This window comes from Felis catus, chromosome F1 (assembly GCF_018350175.1).
Source record: "Felis catus isolate Fca126 chromosome F1, F.catus_Fca126_mat1.0, whole genome shotgun sequence".
In the NCBI taxonomy this organism is placed as follows: Eukaryota; Metazoa; Chordata; class Mammalia; order Carnivora; family Felidae; genus Felis; species Felis catus.
The window spans coordinates 13609976-13631834 of NC_058384.1; the positions used below are offsets into that span (position 1 = coordinate 13609976).

Below are 21859 nucleotides of genomic sequence, written 5' to 3' on the forward strand. Positions count from 1 at the left end.
TGTTACCGAGAAAAACCTTTTTCAAAACTTTTTATTGTGGATTTTTTTTTTAATGCATGGAAAGAGAACCTAATGAGCCCCCAACTGTCTATCACCTGCCTTAAACAATTATCAACATTCTGAAATTCGTTGTTTTTTTTTTAAGTTTTTATTTTAACTCCAGTTAGGTAACATACAGTGCTATGTTAGTCTCAGGTGTACAATATAGAGTTTCAACAATTCTGTACAACACCCAGTGCTCATCACAAGTGCCCGGCTTAATCCCCATCACTTATTTCCCCAGTCCCCCGCCCCCACTAACCATCAGTTTGTTCTCCATAGTTAAGTCTGTTTCTTGGTTTATCTCTCTTTGGTTTTCCCCTCGTTTATTTGTTTTGTTTCTTAAATTCCACGTGAGTGAGATCATATGGCATTTGTCTTTCTCTGACTGCCTCATTTTGTTTAGCATTATACTCTCTAGTTCCAACCGTGTCGTTGCAAATAGTAAGATTTCATTCTTTGTATGGCTGAGTAATATTCCATTATACATATGTACCACATCTTCTTTATCCATTCATCTATGGATGGACACTTGGGCTGCTTCCATATCTTGGCTATTGTAAGCAATACTGTTATAAACATAGGGACGCATGTATCTCTTTGAATTAGAGCTTGTGTATTCTTTGGGTAAATAAATACCCAATAGTGCAATTGCTGGATGGTAGGGTATTTCTGTTTTTACCTTACTCAGGAAACTCCATCCTGTTTTCCACAGTGGCTGCACCAGTTTGCATTCCCACCAACGATGCGCGAGGTTTCCTTTTTCTCCACATCCTTGCCAATACCTGTTTCTTGTGTTGTTGATTTTAGCCACTCTGACAGGTATGAAGAACATTGTGCCGTTCTTATTACATATACTTCTCCATTTTCTTCTTGCTTTGTTTTGTTTGGCCAGAATATTTTTTTAAAATTTTTTAAGTAAGCTCCACACCCAACATCCTTGAGCTCAGGACCCAAGATCAAGGACCCAGGTCCTTGAGCTCAGGACCCAAGATCAAGAGCCAGCCAGGAGCCCCTCGGCTGGAATATTTTTAAAGTGAAACCAAGGTGTATATCATTTTATCTATAAATATTTCTATGTATATCTCTAAGAGATGAGGGTTTTTAAACAACATAACCACAACAACATCATCACACCCTGTAAAATTAACAATGAATTCTTACATAGGCTAACATCTAGTCCAGGAAAAACCACTCTATTAGTATTCACTAATGGATCAAATTCTCAAGTGATAGTCTTTCCCCAAAGTTAAGAATGCAAAAGAAGAGAATTTCAAAACCAAATGTTCCAATCTCAGTGTTTCCTGTACTGCTCTGCAAATACAAATCTGGACACTCAGATTCCAGAAAAGGATAAAAATAGGCTATGAATCAAAACCATTAATCATATCCTGTTATTTTTAGTTATCCATTTCTTCCTGATATTTTAATTCAACATGAGCTTAATATATTTAATCATATTTTTTTCAGGGGAAAAAAAAGCATTTTTAGGGCAATTATGGAAAATTTTACAAAAGATAAATTTAAAGCTAAAGTAGGGTGATTGTCAGACCCTGCATCCATGACAAGCCATGAGGCTTAGTTACTTCAAAAGCCCTATGTTAATAGTGTATCCTATGGGGGTGCCTGGGTGGCTCAGCCGGTTGAGCGTCCGACTCTTGATTTCAGCTCAGGTCACGATCTTAGGGTCATGGGATGGGGCCCCACATCGGGCTCCACATTGAGTGTGGAACCTGTTTAGGATTCTCTCTCTCCCTCGGTCCCTCTCTAATAAAAAGTGTATCCTATGACTCAACTATCTGCCACGCAGAGGTAGTACAAAACAGCCCCCAAAGACTCACGGCCAGAAATTCAAATATCACACACACACACACACACACACAAATAAACAGCAATTGGGTGACAGGCCACAATTACTCCCTTTTAAAAAAAATAAAATTCAACCAACTAAATTCCAAGACCTAATGGGTTTTGCTAAGCAGCTCCAGTGTGGGGAGCTTCTCACCTAGCAAGTAGCAGAGAGTTGTATCTGAAGGTTTTTATAGGAAGGAAGGTGGGGCAGAGTTCTGAGAGTTCAGGCCTGTGCATCTTCCCTCAAGGAGCAGGGCAGGGGTCTTATCATGCAGATTACTTCTTCTTCCTTTGGTAGGGGTGGGGTGGGGAGAGAGCATACGTGATAGATTACCTCATTGGTGCCGACCAGAAAAATTCCAGACTGATGGTCTTAAAACTCCACCCCTGGAGAGCTTGAAACTGCAATTAAGTCTTGGTTTGCTGTCCTGAGGGCAAGTGACTTCACCTTGGGCCGCAGTTCTCTTCTTAATACCTCCATGTCAAAGCAGACGCTAATCACAGGGATTTTGACATAGCTTGTAAAATGTTGGGCTCTAAGTAAACACAGTCAAAGCAACAGTGTTTTTCTTCTATTGGCATAAAGACCCTGCCATACACAGCAGGTACTCAGTAATATTTGATTGGTTTTAATGTTGGAACCAAACTTTTCCAACATAGCAACCATGAAATTCCTGATTATGGAAAATGCAAGGGATACGTATTCTTCCACATCCTGGAACTGAGTAGGAGAAATGCTTTTTCTTACACGTACCTTCCTTCTGCACTCAGTGCATTTTCTGCGGTACCAAATCTATAAGCTCCTATTCAGGGTTCATGCTGAATTTGTGTTTGTGTGGGTGAAGACATCCAGCACCCCTCCTTCGCTCCCATTACCAACTTTTGGGGAGCCGGAGGACAGGCCACAGGGTGGGTGAGAATGGGCACATTTCTGGTAATGGGGCATTTTCTAGATATTGATAGAAAGACACTGATCAATATGTTTACACAGCAAAGTGCTGACTCCTCTAGATAGTTAGCCTGGTTGGTAAGGAGGTCCTCCCTCTTCAGATAATTCTATCTCATCTTTTCCTGGCCTGGAATTTACTAGACCTAAGTAGAGTTTATTTTATCATGTATGCTTCTAAATTCCTACCAACTTGTATGCTGGCTCATTCTATCAGCCCACACGTTCCAGTACGTTTTCAACCCCAACAATGGAAACATGAATAAAACAATGTCGCTGGACCCTTTCTATGAAGCCTTAGGCTAGATTGCAACAGGGATGATATGGGCAAATAAATTCATATTACCCAGAACCAGAATCAAACCACCACCACCACCACCACCAAAACAAAACCAAAAAAAAAAAAAAAAAAAAAAAAAAAAAAACCCGGATGTTGTCAGTGCGCCCTCTTGCTCCACCATAGACCCCAACAGTTAAAACCAGAAATAGACTAGACTGCTTAACTCATGCTTAGCTAACTAAAACCCTTTGTGCTTATTCCTTATCGCACTTTCTTGAGGCATTGACGGAGATGTTTTGCAAGGCGCAGAACATTCCAGCTGCCAGACTAGAAAAGCCCTGATCGCCACAGGAGGCCTAGAAGACCACACCCCACCATCCCTCCCATTCCCTGAACACATCCCAACCCCCACCAGTGAGCTCATGCTCTCTGCCTGCTCTCTCGCACGTACCCCCCCTGAACTTCTCTCTGTCAAACCCTCAGATGTCCATCTTGACGGTTAAGCCTTGAGCCTGCGGCCTCCCCCTGCTGCTGGCCCCCGAAATAAATTTCTCCCATTCTCTTTCCCAAGCCCTCATCTCTTGAGTTACTGGCTTCTCTTTGTGACAAGTTTGTTCAGCAAGTGTTGGCGAACCCAGCCAGGGGCTGTGCTTTCGATTCGTCCAGCCCCGTCGGGATTCTCCGGGATGGAGCCGTTGGCCCCCGAAGCGCCCGCGGGCCCCCGAAGCGCCCGCGGGGTTCACCCGTTTCCTGAGTTAGCTGCCAAGATGGATTGTTTGGTAACAATGTGACCGGATTAAGTTTTCCTCATTAACTATGTCCCTCCCCCAGGCTTCTTTGCGAATAGAAACAGTGCCTTCAGGGGGCGCTTGGGTGGCTCAGTCGTTAAGTTCCACTTGGGCTGAGGTCATGATCTCAAGGGTCCGTGATGAGTTCGAGCCCCGCGACCGGCTCTGTGCTGACAGCGTGGAGCCTGCTTGGGATTCTCTCTCACTTCTTCTCTCTCCCTGCCCCTCCCCACTGGTGCTCATGCTCTCAAATAAGTTAAGTTAAAAAAAAAAAAAGAAGAAGAAGAAGAAACAGTGCCTTCACTATGTTTGCTTTCCCAGAACAGTGCGTGGGTATCACATCAAGAGTTGTTTGTTTGTTTAAGGGGGGAAGGGCAGAGAGAGAAAGAGAGATTGAGGATCTGAAGCAGGCTCTGTGCACAGATCCTGATGCAGGGCTTGAACCCATGAACCATGAGATCATGACCTGAGCCAAAGTCAGACGCTCAACTGACTGAGCCACCCAGGCACCCCCAAGAGTTTTTTTTTTTTTTAAACACAGGTCCCCAGGACAATCCCAGACCTTTCTCAGAAACTCCAAGTGAAGAAAAAAAAAAAAAAAAAGAACTCCAAATGAGGGGCGTCTGGATGACTCAGTCGGTTAAGCATCTGACTCTTGTTTGAGCTCAGGTCATGATCTCAAGGCTTCATGGGCTCAAACCCTTTGTCAGGCTCTACGCTGATGGTACAAAGCCTGCTTGAGATTCTCTCTCTCCCTGCCCTTCCCCCACTCACACTGTCTCTGTCTCTCTCAAAATAAAAAGAAACCCCAAGTGAGACCCAAGAATCTGTGTGTGTGTGTGTGTGTGTGTGTGTGTGTATTTTTTTTTTTTTTTTTAAGTAGGCTGCATGCCCAACATGGAGCTTGAACTCATGACCCTGAGATCAAGAATCACATGCTCTATTAACTGAGCCAGCCAGGTGTCCCAAGAACCTATAATCTTAACAATCCCTCAGGAGTTTATTCTGGGGCCAGCAAGTGTGTAAGAATCATTGCCCAGAGTACCTAGAGGGGCACTCCACATATAGTAGTTTCATATAATTGTTTGATTAATGAATGAATAAGTAAATGAGACCAAACTGGAAATTGGCAACTCTGTGAATTCTGACCCCACCCACCGTCTGTAGATCTCTGTATCTTTCATGTACCTTCTAAGGTCCAAACTGTGGAAATTGGCAACTCCATGAATTCTGACCCCTTCCACCGTCTACAGGTCTCTGTATCTTCCATGTACCTTGTAAGTATCTTGCATTGTCTGGCCTAGATAGATGGAGAGTCACTCTGATCGCAGTCCAATTCCACCCTGTGAACACAGCAACAATCTCACGCAACTGCGAAACAGTGACAGTGATTAGAAAACTTTGCTTTATTTACCCCTTGACTTGTGAAGTAAGTAAACTAAAATCTTAAACCCCAGCTAGCCCCCAGAAATACCTCCTGGCATTCAATGTAACTACTTATCGGCTATCTACTGTATACTTTACTTATGCCACACACACAAAATGATGACAAGGTTTGATACTTGCACTTGAATACTTCGCATTCAAAGTTGGAAAGACGAAAGAACGTGTCACACCCTGCGGTGGGAACTTCTCGACATCATCTTATTCATTCCTGAGAACAATTCTGTAAGAGGGGAAAGTATTATCTTTGTTTCACGGGTGAAGAAATTGAGGTTCACAGAGGTTAAATACCAGCTCGTGGTCGTATATTGGCTGTGTTTAGACTTGAACTTCCCTTTTGACTCCGGAATCCAATCTTTCGCTGCTAAAATACTACACAAAGTGCAAGTGGAGATTTCTAGCCGTTCAATACCCACTCAAGAGGTATGTAATAAGAAAAAAAAATATGTAATAAACATCTACTATGCACCGGCATAGATGCATGCCACACATGGTCTCTGTCTTCATACAGCTTCCGGTTTAATTGGGAAACCAGACTTTAATAGTGAATGCAATGTATATTCTATAGGAAAACTGGAGGCTGTTTCCCAGGAGGCTGGAACCGGGAATTTATCTTGGTCTAAGGATTCAGCAGCAAATGAATCCTAAACTGAACAACTTCACTTCATACCTGCTTGATTTGGGGTGAGTCATAGTTCCTTACCTGCAAAATGATGACAATAATACCAATTATAGGTTTGTAAGGGTGAAGAGATACAATGTATACAAAGCATAGAACCTGACAAAAAGTAAGAATAACCATTTATTAGTAATTATTTAAAATATTCATTCACAGGGGCGCCTTGGTGGCTCAGTCGGTTGAACATCTGAGTTCAGCTCAGATCATGATCTCGCAGTTCGTGAGTTTGAGTCCCGCCCGCGTTGGGCTCTGTGCTGACAGCTAAGAGCCTGGAGCCTGCTTCAAATTCTGCATCTCTGTCTCTTTGTCCCTGCCCTGCTTGTGCCCTGTGTCTCTGTCTCTGTCTCTGTCTCTGTCTCTCTCAAAAATAAATACGCATTTAAAAAATTTTTTAATTAAAAAATAAATAAAATATTCATTCACAGTGAAGAATATTTGTAAAAGCAGGGGTAAAAACAGAGAAAAGAGTAGTAGAAAGAAAGGACAAAGCATGGGCAAAGGCCCTGAAGAAGAGGGGCAAGGCAACACAAAACTTGGTGAAAATCCAGTCCTCCCTGGCTAGAAATAGAGAGGCCAGCCAGAGGAAGGTGGAAAGGTGAGTGGGGGATCAAACCAAGCCTTCAGAGAAAGATTTTTGTCTTTATTCAAAGGCAGTTGGGGCACCTGGATGGCTCAGTCGGTTAAGCGTCCTACTCTTGATTTCAGCCCAGGTCATGATCTCTTGGTTCGTGAGATGGAGCTTCGGGTCAGGCTCTGTGCTGACAGCAAGGAACCTGCTTTAGATTCTCTGCCTCCCTCTCTCTCTGCCCCTCCTCCTCCTCCTCCTCCTCTCTCTCTCTCTCAAAAACAATAAAAAAACATATAAAATAAAATAAAATAATGCAGACTTATGATATATGACATGATGTTTACAAATAGCAAATACACAATTTGAGTAATGCATTAAGAATTGCTATTCCAGGGGTGCCTGGGTGGCTCAGTCGGTTGAGGGTCCAAATTGGCTCAGGTCATGATCTCGCAGTCTGTGGGTTCAAGCCCCGTGTAAGACTCTGTGCTGAGAGCTCAGAGCCTGGAACCTGCTTTGGATTCTGTGTCTCCCTCTCTCTCTTCCCCTACCCTGCTTGAGCTCTGTCTCTCTCTCTCTCTCAAAAATAAATAAACATTAAAAAAAAATTAAAAAGAATTGCTATTCCAGGGGTGCCTGAGCAGCTCAGTAGGTTAAGTGTCAGACTCTTGACTTCAGCTCAGGTCATGATCTCACAGTTGTGAGATCTGAGCCCCACGTGGGACTCCTTGCTGGGTGTGGAGTCTGTTTAGGATTCTCTCTCTTCCTCTCCCTCTGTCCCTTCCCCACTCACGCTCCCTCTCTCTCTCAAAAAATAAAAAAAGCTTTGAAAAAAGATTCTTATTCCAAAAAAGAAAAGAATTCCTATTCCATTTATTTTCTGTGATCCACTTAGAAAAAGGTGCACTCTTCCCTGTCACTAGGTCACTTCTGTGACCTAATAAATTTCTATGCAATGCTTACTTCTAAGATTGATGCCAGTTCTTTTTTTTTTTATTTTTTATTTTTTAAGGTTTATTCATTTTTCAGAGACAGAGAGAGACAGCGCATGGGGGAGGGGGGCAGTGGTGGGAGGGGCAGAGAGAGAGGGAGACACAGGATCTGAAAGCAGGCTCCAGGCTCTGAGCTGTCAGCACAGAGCCTGAGGCAGGGCTCGAACTCACAGACTGTGAGATCACGACCTGAGCTGAACTCGGACCCTCAACTGACTGAGACACCCAGGTGCCCTTGATGCCAATTCTTTAAAAAATTTTTTACATTTATTTTTGAGAGACAGAGAGAGACAGAGCACAAGTGGGGTAGGGGCAGAGAGAGAATGAGACACAGCATCCAAAGCAGGCTCCAGGCTCTGAGCTCTCAGCACGAACCCGACATGAGGCTGGAACCCACCGACCTTGAGATCATGACCCCAGTTGAAGTTGGCACCCAGGGGCCCCATTGATGCCAATTCTTTAAAGCCAAATTCCTTCTAGGGTGACTTGAGAAAATTTTTTTCTAGTATAAGATGATAATAGTTATGATTTGTTAACAATGCCTTTCTTCCTACTAAGCTCTGAAAACCTCAACTAGTACCGGGGTCTGGCTGATTGGCTCAGAGGTCACACTGCTAAAGAAGACGCAGCAGGCTGCAGCTCACTAAAGATATCTTTTTCCCCTGTTTCTGGGGAGAGCTTACCTTTTGCAACTTGGGGTGCTGAAAAAAAATCATGATGCTGAGACCAAATTTTCTCTTATCCTTTGACCTTGGATAAAGCTCAAAACGCCAAGCTAATAACTAGAATTTATGTTTGCATGGTACTATGTAAGCTTCAATGCTTTCCCATTATGTCCTCACTTCATAGCACTGATAAAATTAGATAAATAATTAATGCCTTGCTGAATTGTCAATTCAACTGGAATTTTAAGAACAGTGACTTAGCTCACTTTCTAAATCAGTACTCTAGCAACAGGGTTTCTTGCCTTTGTTATTGATCTTGTACCAACGCGTAGTATTGGTTCATGCTTGTTCTTTTTGTGGTTTTTAAAGAATCACTTGAAATCACCCTCTGCCCCTGAGTAGAGGGAGATTCCACCAGCACCGGTCACGGAGTACGATGCTCCATGTGAAAGAGCCTGGTCTAGTCGACAGCATCAGTCACCAAACCTCCGGGTCATAGAGCAAGTGATGAAGAGATAGAGACCTTAAATGAAAGGTCAGAGAGAACATGCAGTTTTCAGGCAATGTGGGAGACGGCAGAGTGGATGAGGGCATCAGCTTTGTTCAAAGTTAGACCTCAGTACAAACACCAGCTCTGCGCTGATGGGCACCGGGAGCTCCAAGCGAGCCATTTCACCTCTTGGAACTTCAGGTTTATAATCTGTATTGCAGTTTGCCAGGTTACATGATGTGTGCAATGGAAAGGACTTAGCACGCGGCTGGCCCCCGTAAGCATTAGATAACTGGCAGCTGGAACAGGATAGAAAGAGTTAATGTACCCATGACAACCAGGTGAGCACCACAAGGATGATGTGTCCACTTGTTGCCAGGGGGCTCTTCAGGACTAACTTCCGAGTTTTCTGCCGCTTCACGAACCCCCAGGATTAAAAGAATCTTCTCTGGTCTCAGACAAGGCTCCATTCCTGTTAGTGGTCTCCAGTAAGGATATCTTCTCAGGCAGATAATAGGGACCCAACGGAGATTTCAATGTGGAAGAAGCTTGGAATTAAGATCCTTGCGTCCACTTCCTTGTAGCTAGCAGAAGGTGACCAACTGTCCTATTTGCCCCAGGCTGAGAAGTGTACTGGGTCATGGGATCTTCAGGACTAAAATCATGACAGTCTTGGGGCACATGGGTGGTCAGTTGGTTGAGCATCCGACTCTTGATTTTCGGCTCAGGTCATGATCTCACTGTTCGCGGGAGATCAAGCCCCACGTCAAATTCTGTGCTGACAGTGTGGAGCCTGCTTGGGATTCTCTTTCTCCCTTTCTCTCTGCCTCTCCCTAGCTTGTGTTCTCTCTCTCTCTCAAAATAAATAAAAAACTTAAAAATGAATAAATAAAACCATGACAGTTTCATGTAAACTGGAATGATTGATCGCCTACCCTGTCAGCATCTTCTCTAAGTTGGACAAGTGTCCTGGTTACACGTAGCCTAAAAGGTAGCACAATTTTATTAATCATTACAATGATTAAGACTTTTGAATTAAAAATTTCACATGGGCAATACTGACTGAAATGAAGAGAGGTTCATTTCACTGCGATATACCCAGCCTGTTAAGTACTTTGGAAGCTTTTTCTCAATTCTTTCAATCACTGTTCCTCTTCTTTCTTCTTCCTATTATGACTCTTCCCTTAAGGTTAACTCCAATCCCTGGAGTATTGTACTATGAATTCCCACTTGAAGCAATCATCTCACTGAGACTCAGCAACTCAAATAATTCTGAAATCACCGTTTAATTAAACCCAGCAGAAATAAGAACGGAGAATACAAAGAAACAAACCCTGACCAAGGCATGGGTGGCAGATACTTTGTAACACATGGAAGTCTCTTTTCTGTAAGAAGCCTAAAAGTGAAGAATTACAATAGTCAAGATATGGAAGCAATCTAAGTGTCCATCGATAGATGAATGGAAAAGATGTGGGGGGGAGGGGTCTGCATGTGTGCATACGTACATACATACATACATACATATAATGGAATACTACTCAGCCATATAAAAAGAATGAAATCTTGCCATCCATGACACGGATGGACCTAGAGGGCATTATGTTAAATGAAATGAGTCAGACACAGAAAGACAAATACCATGTGATTTAACTTACGCATGGAATCCACAAAACTAACAAACAACCAGAAACAGACTCATAAATAGAGAGAACAAACTGGTGGTTGCCAGAGGGGAGGCGGGGTAGGGGGATGGGCAAAATAGATGAAGGGGATTAAGAGGTATAATCTTCCAGTTATAAAATAAGTAAATCACTGTGATGAAAAGTACAGCATTAGGAATAGAATAAATAATATTGTAATACTTGTGTATGGTGACAGGTAGCAACTCCACTTATCAAGGTGAGCATTTCATAATATATATGAATGTTGAATTGCTATATTGTACACCTGAAACTAATATAATATTGTGTGTGAAACTATGCGTCGATTAAAAATAAAGCAAACAAATACTTCGTCCCAGTGCTAACAAAGAAATGTACTATCCATATCACTTCTCTTAATTACTATGGAGCAATAAAACATTTGAAACTGTGTGGTTTCATTTATATATTATAAACTTTGTTTAATGTCTATTTATTTTTGAGAGAGAGAGAGAGACAGAGTGTGAGCAGAGGAGGGGCAGAGAGGGACACACAATTCGAAGCAGGCTCCAGGCTCTGAGCTGTCAGCACAGAACCTGGTGCGGGGCTTTAACTCACAAACCGCAAGATCATGGTCTGAACCAAGTCAGACTGAGCCACCCAGGAGCCCCTCATTTGTACACTGTATATACAATTGGTTGGGCAGGGGAAAAAGGTGACTTATACTTTGAGAAATGCTACAAGCAGCTGCCAGTGTTACAATTTTAGAGGTAATTATTGAGCACTGTATATCCATCAGCAAGATGTCAAGTTTCTATTTTCTGGGCTAACAAGTTAAGACATCCCCTATTCTCTATCTTCAGTTGCCCCCTGGCTACTTTCCTTTTTAACCTTTTCTGCTCTACATTCCCTAGACCCACGCTCTTTCCCATTTGTCTCTAGATTCTTGTCCCTTATCATTACTCACTTCCTGACTTGGGTGAAATTCCAGCCTCAGGCAAAACTGTGAGCTCGGCAGGTCTGTTCTCTCTATCTCCTTTCACTTTCCCTCCCTTCTTCCCTGTGCTCCCAAATATTGTTCTGTGTTCGTTAACAACACTATACCTTCCTGAAGGGTCCACTGCTCCAAGAATTTAGTTTCTTCTCTTAGCTAAGAAAAATCTGGGGAAATTTCAGGTGGACAGCATGTTCCAGTTAATTCAAATTTCATTAACAAAGGACTTGTGATAAATGAATAACACTTTTAACCAGATTGTACTTTTATTCCATTATAAGAAGGGTTGGTTGAGCCAATTAATAATAATAAAAGACTGATAGGGGTGCCCGGCTGGCTCAGTCGTTAGAGCATGCAACTCTTGATCTTGGGATCATGAGTTTGAGCCCCATGTTGGGTGTAGAGATTACTAAAAAAAAAAGTAAATTAAAAAAAAATAGACTGGGGTGCTTGGTTAGTTCAGTCGGTTGAGCATATGACTTGATTTAGGCTCAGGTTGTGGTCTGAGTGTTATGAGATCGAGCCTCGTGTCAGGCTCCACAATGAGCATGGAGCCTGATTAAGATTCTCTCTCTCTCTCTCTCTCTCTCTCTCTCTCTCTCTCTTTCTCTCTCTCTCTTTTTTCCCCTCTCCCTTTGCCCCGCTCCCCTCAAAAAATAGACTGATAACAAAACAAAAATATTTATTCCAGTTTACATTTAATGCAATATTTTATATATGACATATATACTCTATTTAGCATATAACCTTTTACAAGTTGACAAAAGGTAATTTTTTGAGGCACTGACAATATTTTTCTTTACTGACAAAGTTCAATATCTATTGAAGTTAAAAAAAATGAGATTACATTACTATAGCTTTCATTACATCAGGATTATAATGTTTCACAGTTTTACTAGATGATATGCTGGACCATTGGTGAAAAGAAACCAAAATTGTCATGTGCACGCAAAACTTTAGGAAACACTACTACCAATAAAGCATGATATGGTCATTGATTCTTTTATTTTTTACCAAACATCTCATAAATCTTCAGTGCCTCTAGGTTTATAGAATCAATCTCAATGACAAGGGTAGAAACTCAATAAAAACATTAGCAAATAAGACTTGGGCAATCACAAAGGAAATAGGTCACATTGTTTGGACAATTTGTTTTGAGTAAGAAACAGTTTGCTTGGTTGCATACCATCAATTGGCAATTTGATCATGTAGCCCCCAAATTAATTTTTACAAATCAAAACTGGAAATTAAATGACAAGTTTTCATTCAGTCTGTCATGAGAACATTTCCATTATGACAAATTTACCTATGCTGAAGGGGCGTTAGGAGAAATGTGAATAATTCAAAACAAAGTACATAAAAATTGTTTTCAATGTTTATTTTTGAGAGAGAGAGAGAGAGAGAGAGAGAGAGAGAGAGAGAGAGAGAACGTGAGCAGGGGAAGGGGCAGAGAGAGGGCGACCCAGAATCTGAAGAAGGCTCCAGGCTCTGAGCCTTCAGCACAGAGCCCAACGTGGGGCTCGAACTCATGAACTGTGAGATCATGACCTGAACCAAAGTCGGACACTTAACCAACTTAACCAACTGAGCCACCCAGGCACTCCCAAAACAAAACACATTTTAAAAGAATATTATTTGGCTTTGGACATTGTACCAATACCTAGAGATTTCAGTCAGATTTTCCCCAAGATATTGGAAGTAAGAGACAGAAGACAGAAGACTCTTCCCCCAAGATATTGGAAGTAAGAGACAGAAGACGGAAGAGACAGAAGAGACTGAGAGCTAAACTTTAAGATGACACACAATGGATAAGACCAGAAGTAAGCAAAGTCACCTTTAAAACACAAACTGGCCTGACCTGACTGTAACTTGATTTTTATTGAAAGAATATTGCTAAGAGGTTTGAGTAGCCATTGAAACAGAGAAAGAAGCATCCAAGGCACTTCGGGGCCAGTGCCCATCCAAGTGCTGTCAAGGGGAGAAGCAGCTCAAATCAATAGCATGCCAGGATGTCCCTACTGTATTGGAGATCAATGTAGAAAGTTGCAACCATTGGAAATTAAGTATTTCCATCTTTGGGACAAAATCATCCTGTCATGCAGATAGGTGAATCAAGAATAATCTATACGCATAACCCTACTTGTTCTGAATCTGTGCCCATCAAGCAGCCTTCTGATTGATAATGCCTTAGGTTTCCTGAGTAGGTTTGTCTACATAGACAATTCACTGGCTTTGCAGTCTTGAGTCTTCAGGTATATACATTGAAAATAAATTAATATTCTGGATCTATGTATCATTCTCATGACCTTGGTTAATGTAAATTCATCTGATGGCTGAAGCTGTTTTATGTTGCTGAAGAAACGTTTTTCTGAGACTAAAGTACTCTAGGCCGGATCCTGGAGGGTTGGGAAAAATTCACCGAGGTAAGGCTTCCCTGTCCTCTTGGGGACAGTCAGTAGGCCTTCCCCCAGCAATGGGCATATTATCAGCCAAACTTTTCCATTTCAAAGGACCGTTGATATCAATGGAGGGGTGTGCTTGTGATTTACCCCTGTTTATTATTTTATTCTAACATTGCTACAGTGACAATTCCTTGACCATATTGGTGGGGAAGACAGCTCAGACCAGGAGAAGTGGCAGGGAATTTTTGAATTTAAAATACACCATATGTAATTCATAAAGTGGACACAAGTTTCCATTTACCACACACCCACTATATGTTCAAATTCAATATGATCACTTCCCTACCTCATACTTGCCTAGTCAAACCCAGCATTGGTGAATCTATTTTCTCAGTAGCTATACCAAAGAGCTGAACAGAGAATTCTGATTCTCTCTTCCTGTCTCTCTGCCCCTCCCCCGCTCGCTCTCTCTGTCTCAGAATGGGTAAATAAACTTAAAAAACTTTTTTTTTAATGTCTCTTTTTACTCCACATTCCCTCCAGTTATAGTTGTTTTTCTGTTATGGCAAAGTTCAAGTTCTGGAAATAATTGCTTATCCGTAGTCTCCACTCTCTCGGCATCTATGTCCTTTTCAGCTCACTATCTTATGACTTTCTGGCCTCATTAACTCCACCAAAACTTCTTGTAAAAGATACCAGTAACCTCCATGTTGCCAAACCCAGCGGATACTTCTGGCTCCTTCTTCATATGAGTTGACTTCTCAGCAGCATTTAACATATGTGAGTGCTCACGCCATCTTGTAATCCTCTCCTCTCTTGGCTTCTATGACATCATCATCTTCAGGTTTTCCAGTTCTCTGGCTTCTCCCCAGTTTTCTTTTCTAAGTTCTCTGCCTCCACCTGACCTTTACATATTGCTGTTCCGTAGAGCTGGTCATTTTTCCTTCTTTCCCTACTCTCTCCCTAGGGGATCTGACTTGCTTCCACCACTTTAAACACATGTCTATGAAATACATGTGTACAAGTATGAACCCCATGTCTGTGAGACTCAACTCTCTCTCTCCGATGCTGACTTCCCCCCTGAGCTCTCTAGATATGCGTGTCAACTGCATATTTGATCCACAGTTGGACATTACATGAACACCTCAAATTTAATAATATGTCCAAAATTTAATCTTTCCCAATCTTTCTTTCTTTCTCTTTCTTTCTTTCCTTTTCTTTCTTTCTTTCTTTCTTTCTTTCTTTCTTTCTTTCTTTCTTTCTTTCTTTCTTTCTTGAATGTTTATTCATGTTCGAGTGTGAGAGAGTGAGAGTGACAGAGGGGCAGTGAGAGAGGGATACACAGAATCCAAAGCAGGCTCCGAGCTCCAAGCTGTCAGCACAGATCCCAATGCGGGGCCTGAACTCATCAACTGCGAGATCATGACCTGAGCTGAAGTTGGACGCTTAATCGATTGAGCCACCCAGGTGCCCCTTTCCAATTTTTCTTTTTAAATTAAAAAAAATTTTTATTTATTTGTTTTTTTTTGTTTATTTATTTATTTTGAATGAGAGAAAGAGAGAGAGAGCATGTGTGTGCATGTGTGCATGTGCGTGCACTCATACACGCGAGCAGGGGAGGGGCAGAGAGAGAGGGAGACAATCTCTGGGATCAAGCTCCACCAGGAGCCTGATTTGAGGCTCCAACCCACAAACCGTGAGATCCTGACCTGAACTGAAATTAAGAGTCGAACACTTAACTGACTGAGCTACATGGGCTCAGCCCCAGTTTTTCTTTTTAATATTGCTCTACCAGCCAAATAGTTTTCCTCCCCTCTTCCAACACCATGATCTCTATAAACGCTGCTGTCATTCACCCAGTTGCTCAAGCCGTCAATCTGTTGTCATTGATTCTTTTCTTCTTTCCCTACATGGAGAAGTGATCGTTTCCCACAAGCGAGTATATTTTTGCTCCAAAATATGTGCCAAATCTGTCTACTTCTCTCCAAGTTCACAGCCGCCATCTTAGTCCAGACCACTATCATTCTTCGCCACTGTAATTACTTCATTACTGCCTAGTAGAGCTCCTTGCTTCCCTTCTTGCCTCCCCACAATCTGTTTTTCACACTCTTCATTCAGCAGTTACTGGTGATCTCCTTAAAATGTAAAATCAGATCCTGTGGCTCCTTTTCTTAAAACCTCCAAATGGCTTTTCACTGCTCCTAGGTGACATTCTTTCTGAACTCCCTAACCTAGCTTCCTCTGAATCTGGCTTTCGACTCTCCTTCCAGTCTCATCTTGTTTGTGTCTGTCACTCTCTTAACTAAGTTCCAGACATACGCCTCTCCTAGTTTCTAGAACATTCCAAACTCTTTCCCAGATCAGGGCATTTGCAATTGCAGTTCACTTGGTCCAGGGCACTTTTCCACCTACTCTTTGCATTACTGCTTCTACTTGTCATTCAGGTCCCAGTTTCAGTGGCCCCTTTTCAGAAAAGTACTCAGGGACCACACTTTCTAAAATAAATTCCCCCTGCCCTTCTTCCTGGTTATTCTTTATCTTGATATCTTGTTTGTTTCTTTTGTTGCACGTATCCAAACCTATTATTTGATCTGTATCACTAGACTGTTGCCTAGGACCAAGGTCTTTTTTTTTTTTTTTTTTTTTTTTTTTTTAAGTAGGCTTCATGTCCAGCAAGGAGCCCACACAGGGCTTGAACTCACCACGCTGAGATCAAGACCTGAGCTGAGATCAAGAATCGATCGCTTAACTCACTGAGCCACCCAGGTGCCCCAGGGCCAATGTCTTAATTGTTCTATACCTTTATATCCCAGTACCTAGCATAGACAGTAGGTGCTCAATACATATTTGGTGAGTAAATAACACAAACTTGAGAAGTAGGTATTTTCATTTTTTGTGGAAGAAATTTTTTTTTAATTTTTAAAACATTTTATTGTATTTTTTAATTGAAGTATAGTTGACACAGATAGAAGTAGGTATTGCCTCCATTTTACACGAGAAAACTGAATCAAAGAGATATTAAGTAACTTACCCATATGACATAGCACTTAGCAAAACATATTTTTGTTTTATTCTAAAACCTAAAAAAATATGTAATGCTTTATGAAACTTAAATTAACACAATACCATATACAGTTACACACACACTATATACACTGTATGTGTGCACATATTTATCATTTGTGTCTCATAACAATATTATGACTCACAAAGTTTTCATTACACATTAAAACTGATTTGTGATGATAAAATATGGAAATTATAGAAAGGCATACATAAAATCTTTTTTAAAAATCTGAATGCCCTAAGAAAACTATTGTTCACATTACCATTATTAACATCCAGAGTACGTTTTTTATTCTTTTCAATGAATATGTGTATGTGTGTGTGTTTCTAGCATAGTTACGGCATAAATATATTAGGGCGTAAGCATTTCCCTGATCATTAAGTATTAATCTGAATTTAATGGCTTCAGAATAGTCCATTATATGGATGTATCATAATGCATTTATTTATCTCTTGTCAACGGACAGCTTTTGGTATTATGAATACTGTGGACTCATATTTCTGGAAAATATCAAGATACTGTCAAACACCAAGGTTAAAGATTATGCATGATGTACTGTTGATACGTAGTGCCAGACTGTCGGTTGAACCAATTCACACACGCATCCACCACTTACAAGAGTGCTGCCTTCCCTGAGGCCTATCAGTGTACCATCGTGGCCTCTTCCAGAATTCCTGGAGAGAGCTCCTGCAAATCCTTACCCCGCGGCGGGAACCCCGATTGCAGGAACTCCCTCCTTCCAGCAGGAGGCGCCGTCGCCTTCCGCCGGGGTTGGGCCGCCACGGAGGCCTCACGTGATCGGGCCGTCTCTGCGCCGGAGGGCGGTCTTGCGGAGATTTGCCTTACGTACGCCGCGGCATGACGTAGTACGTAGGGGCTGGCTAGCCGCCATCTTGCTTCTTTTTCTCGCTCGCTCTCTCCCTCTCGGGAAGCAGCGAAAGTGCTTTGGCGGTTTGTCCATCCGCAGCTTCGGCTTCCCCGGTCGGGTGGTCCTTCCATCCCCCCCCACCCCTCGCCTCCCCTTCCCCTTCCCTCGATCAGAGCGCGGCAGAGACTCTCGAAGTGCGCAGACACACTCCGCTTGACACTCGCCCTGGCCGGTAAGGAAAGCGAGGGCGTAGGAGCTGTGATCAAAGCGGGCCCCATCGGGGTGGGCTGGCGGGGGGCCGCCTGGGGCGTGGGAGCGCACCCCGGCCCTGGCGGGCAGAGACTGGGGAGCCGCTGGGAGACGGCCTGGGGTCGAGCCATCCCCCGCTTTCCCTTCGGTTCTCATCATGTCTGTGTCTGGGGGAAGTCTCGGCCTCCTGGTCGCGGAGCGGGAAACCGGAGTCAGACCCGCCCCATGTGGTCTGCAGCGGGAGTTCCGGAGCCGTCGGTCTCTCTCTTCCACCCGGTCCCCGCTCAGGCCCCGCGGGGGGATTACTCGCGTAGCCGGCCAAACGAAGGGGGTTCCCGTCCTTGGGATAATGGCTTTTTTCCTCATGTGTGGGAAGCGCCCCCCAAACAGCTCAAGGGCTCATCTGGGGCCTTTCCTGCCTACTTCTTTTCCGTGTGTAGTTAGGGTGGAATTTGCAGCGAGCACTGTGTGAGAGAGACCGGGCTAAAGACCTGACTCGGTGAGAGGCGCTTGGGGGAATCTGGACCAACCCTACTTCCGCTAGGGACGTGCAGCCCCAACTCCAGACGACGGTTTGGTAGTCATTTCGCTCCCCAGGCCTCGCCATCCCCTGACCTGCGTAGTGAATCCCACTCTGCAGCTGTCTCTCTTTGAGATAGCGTTAATGTTACTGGTGTTACGGTAAAGGCCCCACTTCAGGACTTGCAGAAAAGGGCATGGGGACCAATGGGAACGCTGATAAATTGTTCCTTTGCCCGAGAGGAATGCGTCTAGTTCCTTTAAAGGGATGCATGTTTGTTTTGACTTGATCTGAGATTTGTTTGAGATTTCCAACATGCCTGATGTTTGCTGGCTCCCGAAGCCGCCCGGGTTTCTGCATTGGCCGATCTTCAGCCTAGGCTCGTAGATTCATACCTCGCTAGGGTCCTTGGAATTGTACGGTAGGCGGCTTGTGCTGGAAGGTTTTCCTTTGGAATGCACCAGAAAAATCAGGATTCTTGATCCAGTGCTTGATAGCTTCCTCCTGCAAATAAACACGGTGGCGTGATACTTAAGCGCCCACCGAGCCTAACTCCAGCATTTGTTAAAAAGTAGATTTAACCTCCTCTGGTGGTGATTAAGATGCTACTCCGACTGGAGCCATTTTTAGGTGTGTGTCAGATGCACTGCAGCATCGTTTCTGGCCCACCTCAAATGCACTGATCCTCTAGGAAAATTAGGAATGGATTGACTTTGAATTTTGTCTTTGGCGTGTGGTCAAATAGTAATTTGATTTTTTATAGTGGGCTTGTCAGAATGCAGGCTTTTTACTTGTATATTTTGGTTTGGTGAGCTTACATATGTGGCTGTTTTCCCTCCACCATTAGTTGACCTTTTACTGTGTACTGAGCACAGTAACGAGCTCTTTACATACATTATCTTTTCTCATCTTACAGCCGGTACTTGAGGGAGGTGCTCTTATTATAATCCCCATTTTACAGATGAGATAAAATCAGAGATATTAATGTGACCAAGGTCACAGGCAGTTACCGTGTTGCGGTAGAGATTCAAACCCAGACTGTCTAAATCGAAAGGGGATGCTGTAAAGCCATCAAACTGCCTCCCTGTTTCTTGTAATTTTAGGAACTGTGGTAACTGAAGATGTAGCATTGTTAACCTAGTTTTTTCTTTTGCATGATTTCAGTATAGAAACATTGTTGCACACAATGGTGAAAGTGTTGCAAGGTTAAAAAAAAAATGGTTGTAACTACTTTGGGGATGGGATAGAAGCTAATTTTTCTCCCCTTTTCTAGTAAAGGCCAGTTGGTTAAAACCCTTGACTAGGTAGTATGACATAATCTTAAAATTTTGAGATCTGGCCTATACTGTTGGTAGAATATTTCCTCATCTGTAAAATGGAGGTGATGATAACAGTACTTCCCTCTAAGCTTTGCTGCAGGATTAACAAAGATCATGTGTGTAAAGGGCTTGTTACTGTGCTCAGGATACAGTAAAAGGCCAACTAATAGTAGACTGGCAGAATATTGGCATAAACAGTAAGTAATCTGTGTATTCTTAGAATGGAGTATATATTCTTTGCGTATTTAAATAGTTTTTCTTTCTTTTTACACTTACATGCTAGATTTTGTTCTTAAAGATTTCTTCATGCTCTACAGTCAGTAACCCTGGGTTCAGCACAGCTGAAAATACAGAAGTTCTGACTCATTCCCTCCCTTACCCTTAATGCCACCCCACCACCCGTATTGGTAAAATGTCTTTGAAGATTATATTATATCCCCCTCTCCCTCCAAGTGGTTTCCTCTTGCCCCCCCCCCACTTCAATTTGTAAGCCAGTTGAGTAACTTCTGTTTCAGATGCTGTTTATGCCAAATTTGTGTAAGACAAGGATTGATGATTGATAAAATGTTACACAAATTGGTACAAATCCTGTTCTTACAGTGAAGGAGATCCAGAAGTTGTGTCTCACTGAGTTATGACTAATACACTTTCAGCAAAGTGAGAATCAGTTTATGAATAGGGTAACGCAATGATAGCTTATCTCCGTCTATGTTAACTGTTAACTGTTGTTTAGAAGCTTGAGAATTAATGTTAGTTTTCTGAGTCATAACATTTTAAATTTCTCAATAAAGCCTTTGATGCGTCAGTCAGGACATCTTTGTGGGTGAAAATATTCTCGAGAGGGTAACTTCAGTGTATTTTCTGTAGTGTTTTTTCCCAGTCCCAGAAAGGTTAAATATAAACTGATCTTTTCACCAGTTACATTAGTCGTCATTTTGCTCTAGATTAACAGAATGCCAGTCATGTTTTAGGGCCTGTGTGTGTACATGTTTGCCGGCAAATCAGATCAAACAATTACTGAATTTCAACAGTTGTCTAGTTGGCAGACAAAAACTTTTATATGGTTAGTATATGTAGAGTCAACACAAGATAGCAATAAAATTATTACTGTCAATGTGATATAATGTTCTCACCCCTAGGTGCTCTGCCTTAAGGGAGGATGGGATGTAGTTAACATTTGTGGAGCACATCTAGTATAAAAAAAAAAAAACCACTTGGGTATTATTTACACAGCATATTATGTAGTAATTTTCTTTTTACCTGTGTTCCAATATTAGTGTGTTTTCCTTTACTAGACTGTTTCCATATCTTCCACACCTTGTATGGTGGTTGGCATATACCTAGGTTTTATTATTGAGTGAATGAGATTAGAAAATAGAAGACTAGACCCACCAACTAAGATTCAACTGACAGATATCTTAGTAGAGCAAAATAGTACCCTGTCATTCCCTCCCCCCACCCCACCCACCTCTCCATTAGAATAGCATAAGATGCTTTCACATAGCTTATGTTTATGTACTGTGCGTTGTGAGATTTGTTTGCATCCGATTTTCCTTTCTAAAATTTAGATTTATTCAACAAACGTTAAAGATTCTTTTAATTTTGTAAGGCATAGTGAGTCAGAGGAATATGGCTTTTGGTTCCTACTGCCAAGATGCTCACGGTTTTAAGGATTACTGTTAAAAGTTGACATGTGATCTTTGGATTTATACCAGAAGATAAAAATAAAGACATACAAGCAGAAAAGGGAAATTTGGGGCAGAAAATCCATATATGAACATTTCTGTAATATAGATCAGGTGCCTAGTTGATTACAAGTGAAGGCATGATGGCCAAGAGAGATCAAGAATAATTGCAATTACTGGGGCGCCTGGGTGGCTAAGTCGGTTGAGCGTCCAACTTCAGCTCAGGTCATGATCTCACTGTTCGTGAGTTTGAGCCCCATGTTGGACCCTGTGCAGACAGCTCAGAGCCTGGATGGAGCCTGCTTCAGATTCTGCGTTTACCTCTCTCTTTGCTCCTCCTCCACTTGCACTCTGTCTCTCTAAAAGAAAAAAAAAAC

The 21859-nt window shown here is 42.4% G+C and overlaps 2 protein-coding genes across 5 annotated transcripts in view; one reads left to right on the forward strand and one right to left on the reverse strand.

Moving 5' to 3' along the window:
* Positions 1-747: 747 nt before the first annotated feature.
* Positions 748-18435, reverse strand: LOC123382894. Its single transcript, XM_045049206.1, has 3 exons — positions 17543-18435; positions 5093-5570; positions 748-2179 (listed from the first exon to the last, which is right to left on the reverse strand). The coding sequence occupies exons 1-2, from the start codon at positions 18087-18089 to the stop codon at positions 5515-5517; spliced, it is 603 nt and encodes a 200-aa protein (XP_044905141.1). The 5' UTR covers positions 18090-18435; the 3' UTR covers positions 748-2179; positions 5093-5514.
* The window catches only part of PRRC2C (proline rich coiled-coil 2C), a 96976-nt gene continuing 92924 nt past the window's right edge, over positions 17808-21859 (forward strand). For all 4 annotated transcript variants that reach the window (XM_045049203.1, XM_045049205.1, XM_045049204.1 and 1 more), the window contains exon 1: positions 17808-17941. The gene's annotated coding sequence lies outside the window, so the exon portion shown is untranslated. The remainder of the gene's footprint in view (positions 17942-21859) is intronic.

Excerpts from the sequence above, each read along its gene's own strand:
- LOC123382894 (XM_045049206.1), bottom strand. The coding sequence starts at position 18,089 with ATGGCTCGACCCCAGGCCGTCTCCCAGCGGCTCCCCAGTCTCTGCCCG. Across the intron at positions 5,571-17,542 it reads ATCGGGGTTCCCGCCGCGGG|AATTGTTCTCAGGAATGAAT; the intron begins GTAAGGATTTGC and ends CCCCTCTTACAG.